Source organism: Camelus dromedarius, chromosome 16 (genome assembly GCF_036321535.1).
Source record: "Camelus dromedarius isolate mCamDro1 chromosome 16, mCamDro1.pat, whole genome shotgun sequence".
Classification (NCBI taxonomy): domain Eukaryota; kingdom Metazoa; phylum Chordata; class Mammalia; order Artiodactyla; family Camelidae; genus Camelus; species Camelus dromedarius.
In genome coordinates this window covers 28,233,044-28,250,602 of record NC_087451.1, presented here as the reverse complement: position 1 = coordinate 28,250,602, position 17,559 = coordinate 28,233,044, and the positions used below count along the sequence as shown (strand labels likewise).

At 66.0% G+C, this 17,559-nt stretch overlaps 2 protein-coding genes across 5 annotated transcripts in view; one reads left to right on the top strand and one right to left on the bottom strand.

Annotated features, from left to right (window-relative positions):
- AATK (apoptosis associated tyrosine kinase) overlaps positions 1–8,053 on the bottom strand; it is a 37,427-nt gene extending 29,374 nt beyond the window's left edge. The window contains exon 1 of one of the 4 annotated variants that reach the window (XM_031469297.2): positions 7,903–8,053. In XM_031469297.2, the coding sequence (XP_031325157.1) occupies positions 7,903–7,957 (55 nt within the window). In that variant the 5' untranslated portion in view covers positions 7,958–8,053. Of the gene's footprint in view, positions 1–2,814; positions 4,698–7,604; positions 7,844–7,902 lie in introns of those variants that run through there. The other 3 variants (XM_031469298.2, XM_031469296.2, XM_031469299.2) reach the window with 3 other exon arrangements.
- Positions 8,054–12,161: 4,108 nt separating this feature from the next.
- Positions 12,162–17,354, top strand: PVALEF (parvalbumin like EF-hand containing). The gene is given in 6 exon segments (XM_064495392.1): positions 12,162–12,536; positions 12,657–12,804; positions 16,186–16,298; positions 16,514–16,570; positions 16,573–16,645; positions 16,941–17,354. Coding segments are annotated over 5 exon segments (465 nt in total). The 5' UTR covers positions 12,162–12,536; positions 12,657–12,802; the 3' UTR covers positions 17,161–17,354.
- Positions 17,355–17,559: the final 205 nt, after the last annotated feature.

The following is a 17,559-nucleotide window of genomic DNA, read 5'->3' as shown; positions in this document are numbered from 1 at the left end:
GGATGTGAACACACTGGAACCTCGGCACCGTGAGTGACGTCCCTTCTGCCAGCCTGTGACACAGCTGGCCCGGCTGGTCACCACCAACACCAGAGGCCCTGGGACCCACCCCAAGACCAGTCCTCGGGCAAGGTGGGCACCCAGGATGCCTTCGACCCACCCCCCCAAATGACCAAGAAGCCCACAGCAGGGGCGGCTCAGCGGGGGCTGGGTGAGAACTGGGCACACGGGCACCAAGGCCCCGCCTCTCTGTTCCTGGGGCTGTTCCCACCAAGATGTCTCCCATGCGGCCCCCACCCTCCATTCGCCGGTCCCTCCACAATGTGCACAACCTTCGGCTCCCAACCTCCCCAAGGGCCTGAGGGGTGGCCCCTCAGGAGGCCAGGGCCTGCCCATCTTGTTCACTTGGGGACCCTGCCCTGACACCTGCGGAGCACGGGGTTGTCCCGAGGATCCTGAATGAGTCCCTCTCCCAAGCATAGGGGGGTGGGGGTGCGGCAGGGGAGCAGCTGGGCAGAAGCTGGAGGCAGCCAGGCTCGGACTCACCCAGGAGGAAACCTACAGGTGGCCAGCCAGACCCAGGGAGCCCCGCAGGAAGGCACCGCGCTGCAGTCAGCTCAGACAGGACTAGCGGGGCCGCCCATCGAAGGAGGAAGAACAGAACAGAGTCCGGCGCTCCGGCCCTGCTCCAGCACCAGCACCAGCTGCTAGGGGACAGGCCGGCAGCCCGAGCCCAGGGCCTCCCGCTGTCCTGGCCTCCAGCGCTCTGCCTGGACCCCGCTGGGGGCAGAGATGGCGGTGAGGTGGGCCGGGGGAGCTGGGCCGCAGGGGCAGCGGCCAGGCAGGGGCAGCCTCAGGCGTGCACAGGACTGCGGGGGGGCCGGGCAGAAGGAGCCCCGACCCTGCCCCCGCCGCCCTGAGCAGGCCCCACCCAGAAGCCGCCCCCAGGGCTGAGTGGCCCCCAGAGGCAGCGGGACCACTCCTTTGAGTCACTCCTCCCCAGGGGCCAGAAAGTGCGTCCGGGGGTGCCTGCCTCACACCAGAAGGGCTCCAGGCAGCTTCCTGGGATTAACAGGACGGCCTTCACCCACGTGCGCTGGTAAACGTTAACATCACCTCTCCAGACCAAAGAGAAGGAAGGAGCGGTTTCTACGCGTAGCCTCTGCCGGCTCCTGTGGTGCAAATTCTGCCACAGAAGCCCGTCTCCGCCACCAGCCCGACACCACCAAGCACGGATCGGGAAAGGCGCACACCCGCAGCACCCGCGGCACCCGCGCCCCGCGCCCCGGGCCCCGGTCCGGCGAGCCGGCTGAGCCGGGCACACCCGGCCCAACGCACGCCCCCGACCGAGGCTCGGTCCCCGGACGTGTAAGTAGCACCCACAGCTGGGCAGGCCTGGCTCACGGGGCCGCCCCAGAAGATGACTCCAAAGGGCCAACAAGCCCCGGGAAGGCGAGTCCAGCTGCCCGCGGAGCTCCCAGAACAGCCGCAGGGACACGGCCGGCGACACCCAGAGCTGGGTGGGGGCTCGTGGGGCGGCCCAGCCCGCGGCCTCCACGAAAGCTGCCCCGAGACCCGGGCCCGCTGCCCACAGCCCATCCAGAGACACGGGGGCAACGTCCACACGGACGCGGCTGGAGACAGGAAGTAGCTGAGGAGCTGCCGGTGGGGCTGGAGGGCCGGCCAAAGTCCTCCAGAGCTGACGGTGGGGGTGGCTGCCCACTTCCGTATACACAGCGAACATCACCAGGTGGACGGGCGAATTGTACCGTACGTGAATTTCAACTCAACAAAGCTGTCAGGGACGGAGGGAGAGGCCGCGGCAGAGTGCCCAGTGCCGGCAGGAGGCCGTGCCCGTCCACGGTGGGGCCGAGGAGCCGCCGGGCCAGGCCACAGGGTGGCACGCGGTCCTCAGGGAGCGACCTCGGGCCTGAGGCCCAGCCGGACCAGTCACGTGTTCCTACGCACGTCCTAGGGGTGGGCAGTGGCGTGTCCCAGAAACCGGGGGTTCCTCCTTCCGAGAGGCGTGAGGACACCCGGGTGGGCCCCACAGCAGGCGGAGAGGACCACCTACCCGGGAGCCAGCCCGTCACACAGTCACAGCATCCCTCTATAAGTGACGCCTCCCAGCAGGGCCGGAGGCTGGACAGGCAGCCCCGAGTAGGACCAGCTGCAGAATGTGTGGGGCGCAGGGCAAAGTGGGACCAGGAGGCCCCTGTTCAACGTCACTAAGAATTTTAAGACAGCGGGACCAGAGAGTGGACCACCCCCATCCCAGTGAGGGCTCCTCACGACACCAGCCAGCGTCCTTAGCACCACCTCCCACCCACCCCCCAGGCTGGCCTCAGCACAGGGGTGACAGCAGAGTCGGGGTCTGGGACTCAGGCTCCCCTGCTGCTGACCTGGCTCACGTCAACAGGCAGGCTGCGTCCCTGGACACCCCGAGGCCAGCTGGCCAGGGCTGCCTGGTGCCGTGTACCCAGCCCTTCCTTGGCAGGACAAGACGGCACCAGCACACCCTCACCAGGATTGAGCAAGGCCAGGCCCAGCCACATCCCACACTGAGAGGTGACCTGAGGGGCCCCGCCCCACCCTCCTGGCCAGCATCCTGCTACCTCACCTCACCTGTGACAGGTGACCCTCAGGTGGCCCAGAACTTCCACTGCACTGGCCCTGCCCACTCCTGTCATGCCACTTCCTCCGGTAGACCCAGAGCATGGGCCGGGGCCCCACGAGGACTGGCCCCCATCCTCCCACCCCCGGCCCCCAGGCTGGACTGGGAGAGCCCGCGTCCTCCCTGAAACCCCCACCTACCCAGCTCTGGGTGCTGCTCCCGCGTGGCTGTGACTGCCGCTCTAACCCCAGAGTTGTCCTGAGCAGAAGAACTTCCCTGACCCTGGGGCACCCCGGCCCCTGCCCCCGGCCCACCCTGGTAGAGGAAGGCAGGGCACGGCGTGGACACCGCCTACCACAACGGTCCGGCCAGGCCGCCTGGGAGCTGGCTCCAGCCCGGCGTCCGCCGCCCTCGTTTCCTCCGCCGGCTTCCTCTGCCGGGGGCGGGGAGGCCACAGGCTGCCCGTCCTGCTGCTGCTGGTTCCTACCGAGAGGCAGCCGGAGGCCAGGGAGCGAGGCCCCGGGTGCCCGGAAGAGGGCGCTGCCTGGGGCCGCAGCCGCCGTCCCAGCACACCGCGGTCCAGCAAGCTCGCGTGTTCTGAGTCGCCTGCACACGTGTTACGGTGCTTTTTGCCAGACACCTCCAGGTGGGTAGGGCTGCCCCAGTTTACCCAGAGGAGATGGAGGCAGGCGTGAAGGCAGAGGCCGGCTCGGCCCCAGCCCAGATCCCACGGGCTCACAGCTGCCCTGCGGAAGTGTCCAGAGCTGCTGTCACGATGCACGTGTAGTGTCCGACGTCCTGAGGCTGGACGTTCCACATCAGGGCCACGCGCCCTCCAGAGGCTACAGGGCACGACCCTTCCTGCCTCTTCCAGCTTCTGGAGGCCCCGGGCATCCTTGGCTCAAGACCGCATCACCCCGGCTCTGCCCTCAACATCATGGGGAACTGGATGCCCCCCGAATCTCTCTCTGCTCTCTCGTAAGGACCCCAGACGTGGATTTAGGCCACCAGGATACAGGATGACTTCATCTTAACTTATCACAGCTCCAAGTACCGTATTTCCAAACAGGCTCCTGTCCTGAGGTTCTGGGTGGGCATGAATCTGGGGGAACGCTAGTCCACCCAGGAGACCCTCGAGCTAGGGAAGGTGGGGCACGGGGAGGAGTACGTTTCCCTGGACGGAGACTGCTCAGGGGCGGTGACTGCAGGTGGAGGGGCCAGGTACGGCCCACCCTCAGGAAAAGGTGACCAGGTGACAGCCACCAGGAGAGACGGCTCCAGGCTCCCCAAGCCTCAGGCCACCGTGACTCTGTGACTCATTCCACCAACTAAAGTGAGAGGGGGTGGGGGTGGCTGAGGGCCAAGGGTGAGGCAGGGGATCCGGCTTCCCCCTAGCCACGACCCTGACCTCCACCCAGGAGGCCGCAGTGGCCACGGCCCAGCCCAGGCTGTGTGCGTATCACGTTTACACACAGGTCAGAGCATCTGTGAGCATGTGTGCGTTAGTGTGTGTTCACAGGTGCGAGTGCATGTGTGAGCTGCACAGGGCTGTGTGGGTGCAGGGGTGTGTGGGGGAGAAACAGCCCCTTTGAGAGAAGGGCACAGCCTGGTTTCCTGGAGAATGTGCCAGAATGCAGAGAAATTGCCCCGGGGAGGTGGGGGCTGTGACCTACCCCTGGTCCTGAGCCGGCCCGCCCCCGACAGACCCACCCCCAGGCGAACCTTCCACCCTGGGGGCGAGGTACGGGGAGAGGAGGTGACCCTGGTCAAACAGCAGGCCCTTGCTGCCCCCTCCAGGCCTGAGCCGGTCTGGGAAAGCCTGTCTGGGGGCCCAGGTAGCATCTGCCTTCAACCAGGGCCCGTGGGCAGCAGGCGGCCAGCAGTGGGTCACCGAGTTCCAGCCGCACTGCCAGCACGTGTCCATCAGCGTGGGAGCGGGACCCCCAGGGCCGCACAAGCCCATTCCCGGGTGCCTGCTCAGCCCTCAAGTCCCCAGGTGCACCTGTCCCCCGGCAGCTCAGCCCCTGCCCAGCCGGAGCCCCTTGCCTCTGCCCTGTCCCCGGGCATGCTCACCCCGGAACCAGGGCCATGCACACTGGGGCCAGGCACAGGGTGAGGACATGGGCAGGGGGCAGTGTGACCGAGAGGCTAGGGGCTGGGGGGGGCTGCCTTGTCTTCTGTGAACTTCCCCAAACTCCAGATCGGGCCGACTGGCCCGCAGTGACCCTTGCCCCAGGGTCAGGCTTGACTGGCACCACCTAGGGACTAGCCCTGACCCAGTGTGCCACACCACCGACCCCAGCCATCTGCACAGGACCCTCAGCGGTGGGCACCACAGTAATTCCCACCTACAGATTAAGAAACTGAGGCACGGAGGTGGCCGCAGCTTTGGGGAAGGGCTTGTCCACTACCTGCCCCAGGGGGTCCCCAGGCAAGCACCAGATTCGCTGAGCTCCTGCCCAGAAACCACGGAGCTCGAATTGAGGTGCACCTGCCAGGCACTTGCTGCGGTCCTGGGCTGCACACGGTCGGCCTGAGGCTGGCAGGGTGAGAAACAAGGCGGTCCCCTGCCTCCGAGCGCTCCAGCTGCCCCTTCGAGGCCACATGCCCTCCCCCAGCCGCTGCTCCTGACTCCCATGGGGCACCCTCATCACCCCTCCATTCCTGGCTTCCAGGCACCACCTACCTGGTCTCCCCAGAGTGAGGTTTCACCTATGCAAGGCTAAGTGGCAGAGAGGTTGAGTGACTGGCCCAAGGCTACACAGCACCGAGGTGACAGGGCTGTGACTGCCCAGAAATCCCCCAGGGTCACACACATCCTGGACCCCAGAGGAAGCAGCCCTTCCAGACTCCCACCTGTGCCGGCCCATCGCCCCAGGAGCACACGCTCGGGCCTGGCCCCTTCAAGCCGCCTGCCCTGCCCATGTTGGAGAGGTGGCCCAGGCAGGCGCTGGGTTAAAATGAGGCTCCCAGCCCCCTCAAGCGGGTGCCCATGGCCTCAGCCTCAAACTCAGCCCTCGTCACTCTCTCTGCAACGGCCACCACTGTCACCACCTCTATGGGAAATGCCACAGAGCCCATGATGGACGCAGAGCTCTCAGTGGGCAGCAGAACTGGCCTGGTGACATTGTGAGGACTCCCTTCCTGGGGCCGAGTCACTATGTCCACCCCTGAGTGTTGAGTGACCACAGAAACAAGCTCCAAGAGAGCCACGAACACGAGTGTCCCCTGCCCTCTGAGTTTGGTGGACCCCAAGCAAAGTAGCCCCCTAGACAGGAGCCAACCTCAAAAAGAACCATCTCTCTCTGCTTTGGAGGAAAGCCATCTGCCACTGTGGCCTTGTCTGAATGCACCACCCCCCTCCAAAATAGCAGTCTGTGTTCATTGAGTGCCAAGTTTTCACCAGGCCCTTTACCCCTAACAGAGCCCGGGGGGCTGGGTAGGTGTCACTATCCCATTTTACCGATGAGAAAACTGAGGCTCAGGGAGGCACCGTTGGGCAGGGGGACTCCAGGCAGTGGGAGCCAGGCTCTGAACACTGGGCATTTAGCGGGAGGGTAGGAGACCCCACCTCTCTTCCACCCCAGTGCCCACGTGGGGGCCAACAGGAGGCCTGCACCGAGCCCACAACCCATCACCACCATCTAGGGCGGCCCGCCCCAAGGGGCACCGCTCTTCCCTTCACTCCACCTGCAAAGAGGAGACCCCCTTGCCTCTTGCCAGCCTTTTCCCTTCTAAGTCCTCAAACTGACACATTATAATTACACTGATCACAGCTGTTTAGACAAATATTTGAAGAGGAGCAAACCTCTGTTCGAAAATGGGGGAAGGGTCTCCTGCCCGTGTGTGTCGGGGGAAGGTAACTGAACGCACACAGGTAAGTCCAGGCCCCACGGAGAGCACAGAGGCAGGGCGTGGGGGAGGGCGGGCCCCATCCCTGGGTCAGTCCTGGCTCATACAACCCACCTCCGCCAACGGTTCCAAGGTCGGACCCTCCCCTGCCAGCAGCCACCCCACCTGGCACACCCGCCTGGAGCCACCTGAATACCTAAAGGTTGTCTGGGCCTGGGACTGCTCCGCAGGGCCACCTCCACCCCCACCTCCAGCCCTACCCTCAGAGCCCAGCCAGGGCTGTCACTGCCAGATTCTGGGCCATCCACGGGTGACACCGTGTTGTCCAAGCCCTGGGAGTCGCCTTGGGAAGTCACTTCTGAGCGAGTGACACCCACACCCTAAGCCCAGCAGACGAACCTGCTGTCAGCTCCCCCGCCAGGATCAGATGCATTCAGATGGAGCCGTGCCCTGGGGACCCTGTGCATCACTGCACGAACTGGGCCCTGCTCCAGGGAGGGGGACCCAGCAGGGCCCGTCACGTGCTCACCCGGCTTTGTTTTGGCTGGAGCAGCCTGTGCCAGAGCCCCAGTGACATGTGGGTGGGACTCTGGGCCCCTGGGCCATGGCTCCAGGGCAGGGGTTTCTCTCTCACTTGAGCCAAGGGGGCGGGGGGCGGGCAGGACTGGTGAAGGCACAGGGAAGAAAGCCGAGCACCACAGATGCCCGCTGCTGCCAGGAGGGCAGGCAGCCCTGGTAAGCAGGCTGCCAGGGACACCAGCCTGGCGGAACAAGGGGCCTGGCCGCAGGTCCCCTACCACTAGCTTGACAGCACCACCTCAGCCTCCCTCTCTGTCCCGAGGGCCTGGGCATCCATGAAGGCCCATCTCTGCTGCGCCGGCCGCTGTCCAGCGGGTTCTTTCCTGTGGGCTGACCACCACTCCCACCTCCCCATGCAGTCGGCTGGGTAGCCTGGCAGGGCTCCCCAGAGCCTGCTCCCAGCCTGGGAGGAGCCTCCCGCGCTAAGACGGCAGGCCGGCAAGGGGCCATGGCAGCCTGGGCCTGGGGGGCCACACTCCCACACCTCCTAGGGCCCTCAGTCCTGGCCACCTCCTCCCCGGGACACTGGGGCCAATGCGGGCCCTCCTGCCCCAGTTACCTGAGCTGGAAGCTCCCACGGACACAGGGCAGTGTCCCCACTGCCCACCCGCGCTGCTGGAGGCCTCAGCTGTGCAGGTCCCAGCCCCAAGGCCTGCCCACCGCCACAGATCCAGGCCTCTAGGGGGTCCTGTCCAGAAAGCTGTTCCTTCTGCGGCTCCGCTCAGAGTGGGGAAAGGGTTAATTTCCATGCAAAACAGAAAACCGGCGGCTCAGGAAGCATCATGTCCGCAGTCTGGCAGGTTAGGGGCAGCCGCAGCGGGCAGAGGGCTGGCAAGGGGTGCGGCCAGCAGACTCACCGGGGTCGAAGTGCGAGCTGAAGGCGAAGCTGGGATTGAAGAAGGACGACGACATGGCCAGGGCCAGCACCGCGGCTGGGCATCCCCCGGCGGGCGCTGCGCTCAGGACGCCCGCGGCCCCGGCCCGCGCCGCGCCATCACCCGAACGGCCGCCCCCGCCGCAGGTGCGAGCGCGCCTTGGCCGCCGGGTCCCGCCGAGCGCCCACAGCCGCAGCCGCGGGGCCAGCGGGGTGCGGGTGCGGGCGGCGGCGACAGGCGAGGCGCCTCCCCCAGCCGGCCGCGGCGCCGCGGGGCTCCCGGGCTGGTGCAGTCCGAAAACACCGGCGGGAGCGCGCACGGGGAGGGGGGGCTCCCTACCCGGCCGGGGGGGGGGCACGGAGCCGCGCGGAGGGGGAAACAGAAGGCTGGGGGGACACGGAGTCGTGGGGCACGGAGGCACGGGGGGGACACAGAGACGAAGGATGGGAGACGGGGAGACGCGGGGGTGGCACGGAGGATGGGGGCACGGAGACCAGGGGGGCGCTGGGAGGTGGAAGGTGCACGCAGAGAGACGGAGACAGGGGGAGGGGGACACTGAGGTGCGGGTGGGGGCACAGAGACGCAAGATGGGAGACCCGGAGGCTCTGGGTCACGCAGGGTGGGGGAGGGGTTCTAGGAGGCGAAAGGTACACAGACTGGGTAGGGGGACAGAGACTCCGGGAGGGGGCACCTGGAGGCGCGGGGGTCGGCAGGGAGGCCGGGGGGACGGGGAGCGGGAAGGCGCGGGGCACGGCGGCGCGCGCGGGGGTGGGCACGATGGCACGCAGAAGCAATGCGAAAGCGCGTGCGGGGTGGCCGGGAGGCGCGGGTCCCTGCGCGCGGGGGTCGGGGCCCCGCAAGCCGCCCGTACACGCCAGTTTCGGAGGCAGCTCCGGCCCCGCGCCCTTTGGGCGGCGCCAGCGCCGGCGGGGCGGGGGGGCTATTTTTGCACAAACCGCCCGCCCGCGCCTGTGCCACGCTGCGACAACCGTGGAGGAGCGGCCGCCCCCGCCTGGGAGATAACAGCGCCCGGCGTTTAGGGCTGGCGCGGCGGCGCCGGGCACCGAGGGACTGTCCCCTTCCTGCCCGCCGCGCGCCCTGCCGCGCCATCTTGCACGGATGCGGCGGCTGCAGGAGGGCAGGCGAGCGGAGGGCGCAGGGGGGCTGGGCACCGGCCCCTCCCCACCCCCCGGGGGCGGGAAAGAGAGTTCGAGAGTAGCTGAGATTTGAGTTTTACATAACGTGGGTCACTCACTTTCTCACCCGTCCATTCATTCTCTGGCCAGATGAGCAAAGCAGCTTGGCCGAGCCCGCTGGAGGGCAGGGGGTTGTGGGGCAGAAGGAGGGGCCCTAAAGTTCTTGCGGAGAGCAGGGCTCCACGGCGAGGGGTGGGCCGGGGCAGAGGAAGGACGGCGAGGGCAGGCCCCTCGGGGGAGGGTGGCCGCTTTGTAGATAGTCCCTCCACGGGCAAAGGAAGGGGCCTCCCCCGTTCCTCTCAGACCTTCGGGGTCCCCTGCTGTGGCAGCCCCAGTGGCCTCAGGCCTGTGGACGAGGATGGGACCTCGAGACCCTTCTCCCCGGCCCTGGTTGTGTGGACACTACTCCCAGCAGCGTTGTCCCACGGGCCGCCCTGCGGGGGCGGAGCCAGCCACAGGGGGCGTGGCCAGCGGAGGGTGCAGCCGGTAGGAGGGGCTCCGACCCCACGGGGCGGAGGGGCAGCGGCCACCCGTGGAAAGGCTGGCTGAGAGCTGAAACACAGGAGCGCACCAGTGTGGGGGGCTGGGTCCGTAGAGGGGTGTCTCCCCTTCCCACCTAGGAGGGGAGCTCAAAACTGCCCACCCCCATGTGGCGCGCCCTCCTCTGTTCCCCAGGAAGGTGCCCAGACACCCGGAACTCCTCGCAGCAGGGTGGGTAGGGGGGCTCCCTGGGGACAAGCAGGCGAAATGGCCAGTGGCCCTAAGTTGTCTCTGTTCAGACTGCACTGCCATGGCCAGCCTCAGTGACCAGGGGGAGAAGGCCCCCTGTGAAGACCTCTGTGACACGGGTTTGTCTGTGAACACACACACGTGCACAGGATGGCACACTGGCACACAGAAGGGCCTGATCTCCGAAGGGCCAGTCCCCAACATCTCGCCCCCCAGCTCTGAGAAAGGACGAAAAGCCCCCACTGTAAGCCGTGGCTCTCCCCGCCTTGCTCCTCCAGTGCTCGGGCCAGGGCATGCAGGAGTGAGGGTGGGAGGGGCGGCCCTGCCAATCTGAGGGTGACCGGTGGCCAGCCTGCCCCAGGGTTTCTATAGGGTTGGCTCTGCCAACCCCACAGTGGCAAGAGGTCCCTGAAGATGTGTCCTCCCAGCCTAGGGGGAGGCAAGATGGCCCCGAGCCCTCCACAGCCTGGGCAGGGGCCAGGCCTGAGGGGGGTGGGCAGGGGCTGGGGTGTCCTACATCCAAAGCAGGGTGGGGCCAGGGTGGGGGCCAACCAGGGCTCGTGAGGTAAGGGAGGCTCTATGGGTCACCAGAAACTCAGTAATGATGTCCACCAGCAGATGAATGGACACACAAAAGCTGACAGATCAAACAGTGGCATATCAGGAGCAATGAAAAGAACTCGGTGCAGACGGGCGCTGTAGCGAGGTGAACCTCGGACGCGCTGCTCAGGGAGGAAAGCAAGAAGACTGACACCGCAGGAGTCCGCTTACCTGAAAGGCCTGGACTGCGCAAACCCGCGGAGACAGGAAGCCAGGCCGGGGGGGACAGGGTACGAGGCCTCTTCTGGGGGTGATGAAAATGTCCTGGGATTGTATCGAGGTGATGGTTGCACGGCCCCGTGACTACACTTGAAAACACAGATGTGTGCACTCTGAAACAGTGAACTTCACAGCACGTGAATCATATCTCAGTAAAGCTGTCAGAAACTCGGTGATCAAGGGCAGGAAGGTTTTAGCGCAATATCTTAGAGAATCTGCGAGGAGCTGCCTACCCCAACCTTGAACCAAGGCCGGAGCGGAGCCGCGCTGGGCGCTCTGCAGCCTAAGGCCTGGAAGCCCAGGAGCGCTCACCTGTCGGCCTGACGCCCCTCCAGTCCGCAGCCCAGGGAGTGCCTGGTCACGTCGGCAAACACCCTGGTTCCCAGCAAGTTCCCATCCAGGTACCGGGATTAGGACACGGATGTATCTTGTGTATGTAAAGGACACAGGGACAGGGTCGGGGGGATGACCAGCCAGCACCTCTTGAGTCCCTCCTGTAATAACCCCCATCAGCATTGCTGCATGAAAGGCCACCCCACATTCCGTCCCCAAACCCATATGCCGGGCAGCATAGTGCAGGGCCCCAGCGCCACCCCTGCCCGACAGGATCTCACCCCCAGGGGCTCCCCCCACCCAGCCCTCCTGCTGCACCGGGATGTGGCCCCGCCTGCGGGCAGGGGAGGAGGACCTGGGAAGGTATGCCGCTGCCAACGGGAAAGGCCGTCCCCCAACCTCAGAAGAACCTCTCCCCAACAAGCCCACCCACCGCAGCTGTGCTCTGCCAAGTCGGGCTGAGAGGGGCTCTGGCATTTGCCAAAGAGGCCTTGGAAGGCAGGTGCATCCGCCAAGGGTGCCGGCCTCCCCAGGAAGAAGATGCTGCCTGGTGTTCTGAGCCAGCCAGGGGGAGACCCCATGATCCGGGAGGAGACTGGGCTTAAAAGAGCTTTGTCTTTATATAAAAACAGCTCCCTGGAGAGGAAGAGCTAATTCCCTTTCCGTGTCTAGACTCACGTCACGGGGCAGGGCTGTGCTGCAGGGGTCTCCCCAGGGGTTCCCAGGCTGCAGCAGGAGGGGCCAAGGGCAGGCCAGCCCTGCTCCCCTGAAGTTGTTCCAGGCAGGCGGGGCGAGGGAGGGAGTCAGTGCCGAGAGACCAGAGGGGGCAGTGCCTGCCGTGCCTGGGCACCGGGAACGGCGGTGTCGCCGGAGCTGTGGAGCTGGTCCCTGTGACCCCTCCAGGCCAGCTCAGGCCAAAGATCGTCCGTAAGCTGGGGCCGGGGCTCCAGGAGAGAAGGGGCTGCCGGGGGAGACTGGCCATCTGGCAGCTCCGGCAGGTGCTGGTCCAGGAGCCCGTCCACCCGCTCCCCACCCCACTTCTCACAGCCCGAGCAGGGTTGGGCATGGACCCGCCCTCCTGGAAGAGGCCAGCAGTGCCTCCCTTCCGCACAGGGGCCAGGCGGTGGGCTGGGGGTACTCAGATAACAGAAGATAAACCATTTAAATGCAGACAATTCTGGGGCATTTGGTGCATTCACCGTGTTGTGCAACCACCACCTCTATCTGGTTCCAGAATATTGTCATGACTCCAGAATAAAACTCCACACTCCTTAAACAGTAGCCCCATTCCCCTCTCCCCTGGCCCCCCCGCAACCCCCAACCTACTCCCTGTCCCTGTGGAGCCGCCTCATCTGCACAAACGGCATCGTGGACGCTGCGGCCCTTTGTGACTGGCCTTCTTCCCTCCGCGTGGGGCTGCCGGGGCTCATCTGTGCTGTGGCAAGTGTCGGGGCCTCCTTCCGGGTAACGTTCCACCGGACGGACAGACGCGTTGAGCCATGTCAGCGCTGCCTGCGGGGGACCAGACCGCAGTGTAGGGTGGGTGTGCAGGGGGGTGTGAGGGCACCCAGGCTTGGCTGGGAAGCTTTCGGGTAACCTTTCTGAGAACGTGGCGGGACCGTGGAGTCATCCATCGTTTGTCCCCATTCTCCCACCCAGTCTCGTACCGCACCTCTGAGGACAAGTGCTGGGACCCACTCCGGGCCGAACCCGGAGATGCTTTGCATCATAGCCTTGCAGAGTCTTGGCGGACAGGCTATAAACTCTCAGGAGAAGAAGGTGGATCTCGGAGCCATGTGAGCACCATGTAAGTTGACGGGGCAGAAACCCCACAGAGGACAGCTGGTGATGGGGGTCGGGAAGAGGCCATGCAGATGTCTGCACCGCCCGGGGCACCGTGCTGTGAGATACTGAGGCCAAGAGAGCAAACAGATAGTGAGGCGTCCCCCTCCAGGTAGGCCACGGCCGGGAGGGCCTCTTGGTGATGTGTCCTGGTCTGGTCCCCTCTTCTCCCCCTGGGGTCATACAGCCCTGCTCCCTGGGCCCCCAGGGACCACCCTGCGCAACAGAGACCTCTCTCTCCTCCCTTCGCCTTGACGGCCAGCCCCGGCGTGGCTCCCCGGACCCCCGCAGTGACCGAGGGACAAAAGACTGGCTGCTCACTGGAGGAGACCCAATCGTCCCGCACATGCAGGCCAGCCTGCACTCCTGGGCTGTCTCCTGGGCCGCCACCCCCTCACCCCCCTGACGCCAGTAGGCAGGGTAGAACCTCATGGGAAAGCCAGAAAGTCCACTCGCTCACTGGTACCATCGCTCTCCTCCTCCACCCCCGGGCTCGGGGCGGCCAGGCACCACTGATGGTCAGTCTGCCCAGCCTGGTGCAGACATGCCAAGTGCCAGAGAGCCCCTGGGGGCAGCTGGTGCCAGGCTGGAGTGTGGGGGAGGCAGGGGAACAGCTGCAGCCCCAAGCTGTAAACAGACTGGGAAGCCATAGGCATAGAAGTGGGGGACCCCACAGCCTCTCAGCACCCCCAGCTGAGCCGCCTCCCAGAACCCTCGTGGGAAGCCAGCCGGAGGTGAGCTGTGCAGGAGAGAGGGGGTGTGGGCGCCCAGCTGGGCCAGAGCTGCCCAAGCTGCTTGGTGAGAGATGGGGCCTTGTCTTCCACAGGACGAGGGGCGGCCCTGGGTGCTGGGCGTACCCCAGGGAGGCCTAGGGGAGGGGCAGCCCGACGCAGCTGGGTCTGCAGGGATGAGCACGTGTGCATGCGTGTGCCTGTGGCAGGGGCCTCTGAGAGCAGGGCGGGGAGCCGGGCATCAGCAGGGGAGGCTGAGACCCACTCACTGACAGCAGGGAGCCTGGTGCTGGCGGGGAACAGGGTGGAAGGGCCTGGCACGACAGAGGGTCCAAGGCCCCCAGACCCAGCGACTCAGACGGGCATGCTGAGCCAGCTCTGGGCCCCCATGCCCAGCCCCCATCCCGATGGCCACTACTGCCTCCATCACCCCTTCGCACCTCCTTGCAGCCGACGAAGCCTTTTCCTCACTCAGCGCCTGAATTTGGTGATTTACTCTGGGAGGCTAAATGCAGACAGCAGCCCCCAGCAGGGCCACATGGGTGGTCCAGGGTGGTCTGGGGTCAGGGGAGGCCCCTGCCAGCCTTGGAAGGGGCGTCTGGGACACAGCAGTACTGGGGATGTGTGGGGGTCTGTGGGGGTCTCAGCTCGGCCTTAGAGTTCTGGCCGGCTTTGGCTGTGGAGGGCACTGAGATTGAAGGGGAAGGCGGGGGCTCTCTTCTAGGAGGGGGCACGAAGACGCAGGGCCTTTTCAGGCACTGGGAGCACCTCAGGAGGCCGGGCACGGGGCCTCAGGGTCAGCTCTGTGTGGTGCCCCTCAGCCCCCTCCCACCCCGGGCTCGGCACACCAGGTGTGGTGCCATCCCCGGCCCTGGGTCAGGCACTATAAACACGCCAGCTGCAGCCTGAGGCCCAGGCCCTGCCTCGCCGCTGTCTCCAGCTCTGGTCGCACTCCCCTGCCTTCGTGCGGGGGCTGTGGGGGTGCCCCAGAGAGCAGTGCGGTGGGAGGGGGTGGCGAACAGCCCAGCCCAGGCACCCACAGCGCCATGCTGTCAGGGTGTCAACCGCAGGCTTGGCCAGACCTGGCCTGGAATTTGGCCCAGTCCCTCCTCCACAAAGCGGGTGACTTGGCCCCTGGCAGGGCCCCCAGTGGCAGACAGGGCCTCCCTTCTCTCCAGGGTAGACCCTGAGATTCCAGGGTGGGAGAGGGGACTCAGGGTCTCAGCTCAAGATGCAAGGTGGTGGGGCCTGTCCTGCGGGCCTTCATGGCCTGGACCTGCCTCTGATCCCAGCTGACCACCCCCACCCCACCGCCCGTGCTGGCTGTGGGAGCTGGCCATCACGGGGGACACGTGGAGGCCCTAGCTCAAGGCCCAGCACAGGGTCCAGCACCCTTTCCCACCATCTCCTTCCCTCATGGCTCCTTGTACCGCCCTGCGAAGGGACAGAGCAGGCAGGGGTCTCCCCACTTCACAGATGAGGAGCCCGAGGCCCAGAGCAGCTTGGGGGCATGCCCGGGGTCCGGAAGCAAGACGCAGCCCTGCTCCTGCTGCAGGGTTGAGCTGCAATCTTTGACCCGTGACTTCTCTATTAGGAGGAAGGTAGATCCCTCCGGCCACTGCCTGGCCAGCTTGCAACCCGCAGGCCACTGGGCGGCCTTTCCTGGCGGCGGTAGCAGGTTCCAGAAGGCTCCACTGCCCCATGAACTCTGGAGAGGGCCGAGGGGCCTCTGAAATAGCTGCTGTGCCACGAGCCCCAGGACCCAACCCCCCGGAGACAGCAGCCGGAGAGCTCAGCATGTCACAAGGCGCTGGCGTCGGGGCACAGGACAGCCTGGGCCCAGACCCCACCTGCTTGGCTGGAATCCCACCTGCCTCAGTGGCTCCTGCCTGACTCTCCAGGAGGTGGGGACAGTGACAGAGGCACTTCCTCAGGGGCTGTGGGCAGATGCATGGCAGGCTGCCCTCTAGAGCGCCTGGGAAGGTGGGGTGGTCATCCCGCTCCAAGCGTGTTGGGGCCTTGCTCAGTCCAGGGCCAGGTCGAAATCGGCCTGCACCCACCACGCTTCGCCACTGGCGGTTAGTGTCCAGCCAGGATGACCAGGGCCTGGTGGCCCGGGGTCCAGGAGAGAGAGGTCAAGGCCTTGGGCCCTGAGTCCCCACAGGAGGAGGTGGTGCTTCAGATAACCCGGAAGGCTTCCTGGAGGAGGAGGCTTTGAGATGAGCCTTGAAGGACAGAGGAAATTACCCAGCAGTGTTGAGGGATCAGACAGCGCCACTATTTCCACCTCTTCTGAGCAGAGTGAAGGACCTTGTCCATCACTTATCGGCTCAGAGCCTCAGTGTTGTCTTCTGTGAGGTGGGGAACACCTCAAGGTGGCCAGCCAGCAAGAGGCGGGGCTCAGACACACCTGCCTCAGGGCCTGGGCACAGGACCTCTGCAAGGCCTGGGCTCCAGAGTAGAGGGACAGCTGACCCCCCCAGCCGCCCTCTGCAGCCGGGGGGCTGGTCTGGTGCCAGGGTCCCCATTCGAGGGGCAAGAGCTGGTGACGTGCAGGGTCCAAGCAGAGCACTCCTCCCGGCACACCAGCTGAGCCGGCTCCCTGTCCCCTGAAGGGCCAGGATGGGCGAGGACTTCTCCTCCCAGATGAAGAAGATGGTTTTGGCCGTGGGCACGTCCCCGTTGCACAAGGACGCAGACCTGCTGCCCACCAACTTGAGGCACTACGGTACAGCACGTCCCGGCCCGACCCGCACCTGCTCCCCAGGCCCGCCCAGCCATGGACTAGACGTGCTGGACACAGGAGCCCACGGGCTGGGGGAGGGCACAGGACCCAGCAGCCCCCATCCCAGGGCGGGAGTTCCCACTGGGCCCTGGCCCCACTGGCCAGGGCTGCCAGGCCCCAAGTTGGGTGGCCCTGGTGACACGCCCAGTTGTCCCCAGGCTCCTTCAACTAAATCCGGTTTGAGAACATGCAGAAGTTCCAGGCCTTGGGGCAGCTGAGAGCGCCATCTGCAAGGTCTTCCAGACCCTGGATGAGGACAAGAGTGGCTTCGTCGAGTGGAATGAGATAAAGTGACGGCCAGTGGCTAGGAACGGGGGGTCCTGAGCCCCGGGCCCCACCCCTGGCCTACGGCTACCACACCCACCCCAGAAGACCTGGTACCCCACTGGGCCCCAGCAGGCCTGCTGGGCGATGGGGCCAGGCAGGAAACCGGGGCCTGGGCCACAGCACGGGGCCGCAGCCCAGAGACGCCTCTCCAGCTGGGCCTCAGTGTCTCCAGCTGTAAAGTGAAGGGCAAGCACCTCGAAAGCCACTGGGCCCCGGCCAGGTGCCCCTCAGCTCTGACCCGCGCCCACCCCGGCTCAGACACATCCTGTCCACCGCTGTCTCCGGCAGCGGGTCCACCGCCCCACTGACGGACGCGGAGGCCGAGGCCGTGATGCAGGCGGCTGACATGGACGGGGACGGAAGAATTGACTTCGAAGGTGGGGCAGCAGAGATGAGAGGGGCAGGGATACCTCTCGGGACCTCCCTGGCCACCCTCCACCCCCGCTGCAATCATTCGCACTCAGGCCGTCAGTACTGAGTCCAGCGCCTGTCTTGGTGCAGGGCTGAGCGGGCTCCCCACTGCCAGGCGTGGACCCCATGCCCCAAAGCTGACAGCGGCCTGTGGAGGTCACCACACCCCCAATCCACAGATGGGGAGACTGAGTCTCGGGGATGCTGAGTGGAGCAGGGAGTTTCACCGGGCCCGGGGGGCTGCTGCGGCGCCTGAGCAGAGGAGAGGTGGTCCAGGCTGGCTTTGGGGAGGGTCAAGGGGGCAGATAAGGTGGGGGCTTCCGAGATGGGGATGGAAATCTGAGGCAGGGGTCAAGGCCTAAGGGGCGGCAGAGGTGGACGCAGAAGGACGGAGGCAGGGTGGGCAGACGGCTGTGGCCGCAGGGGAATGTGTGGGTTGGGGGGGCTTTCCTGGGAGGAACGGCGT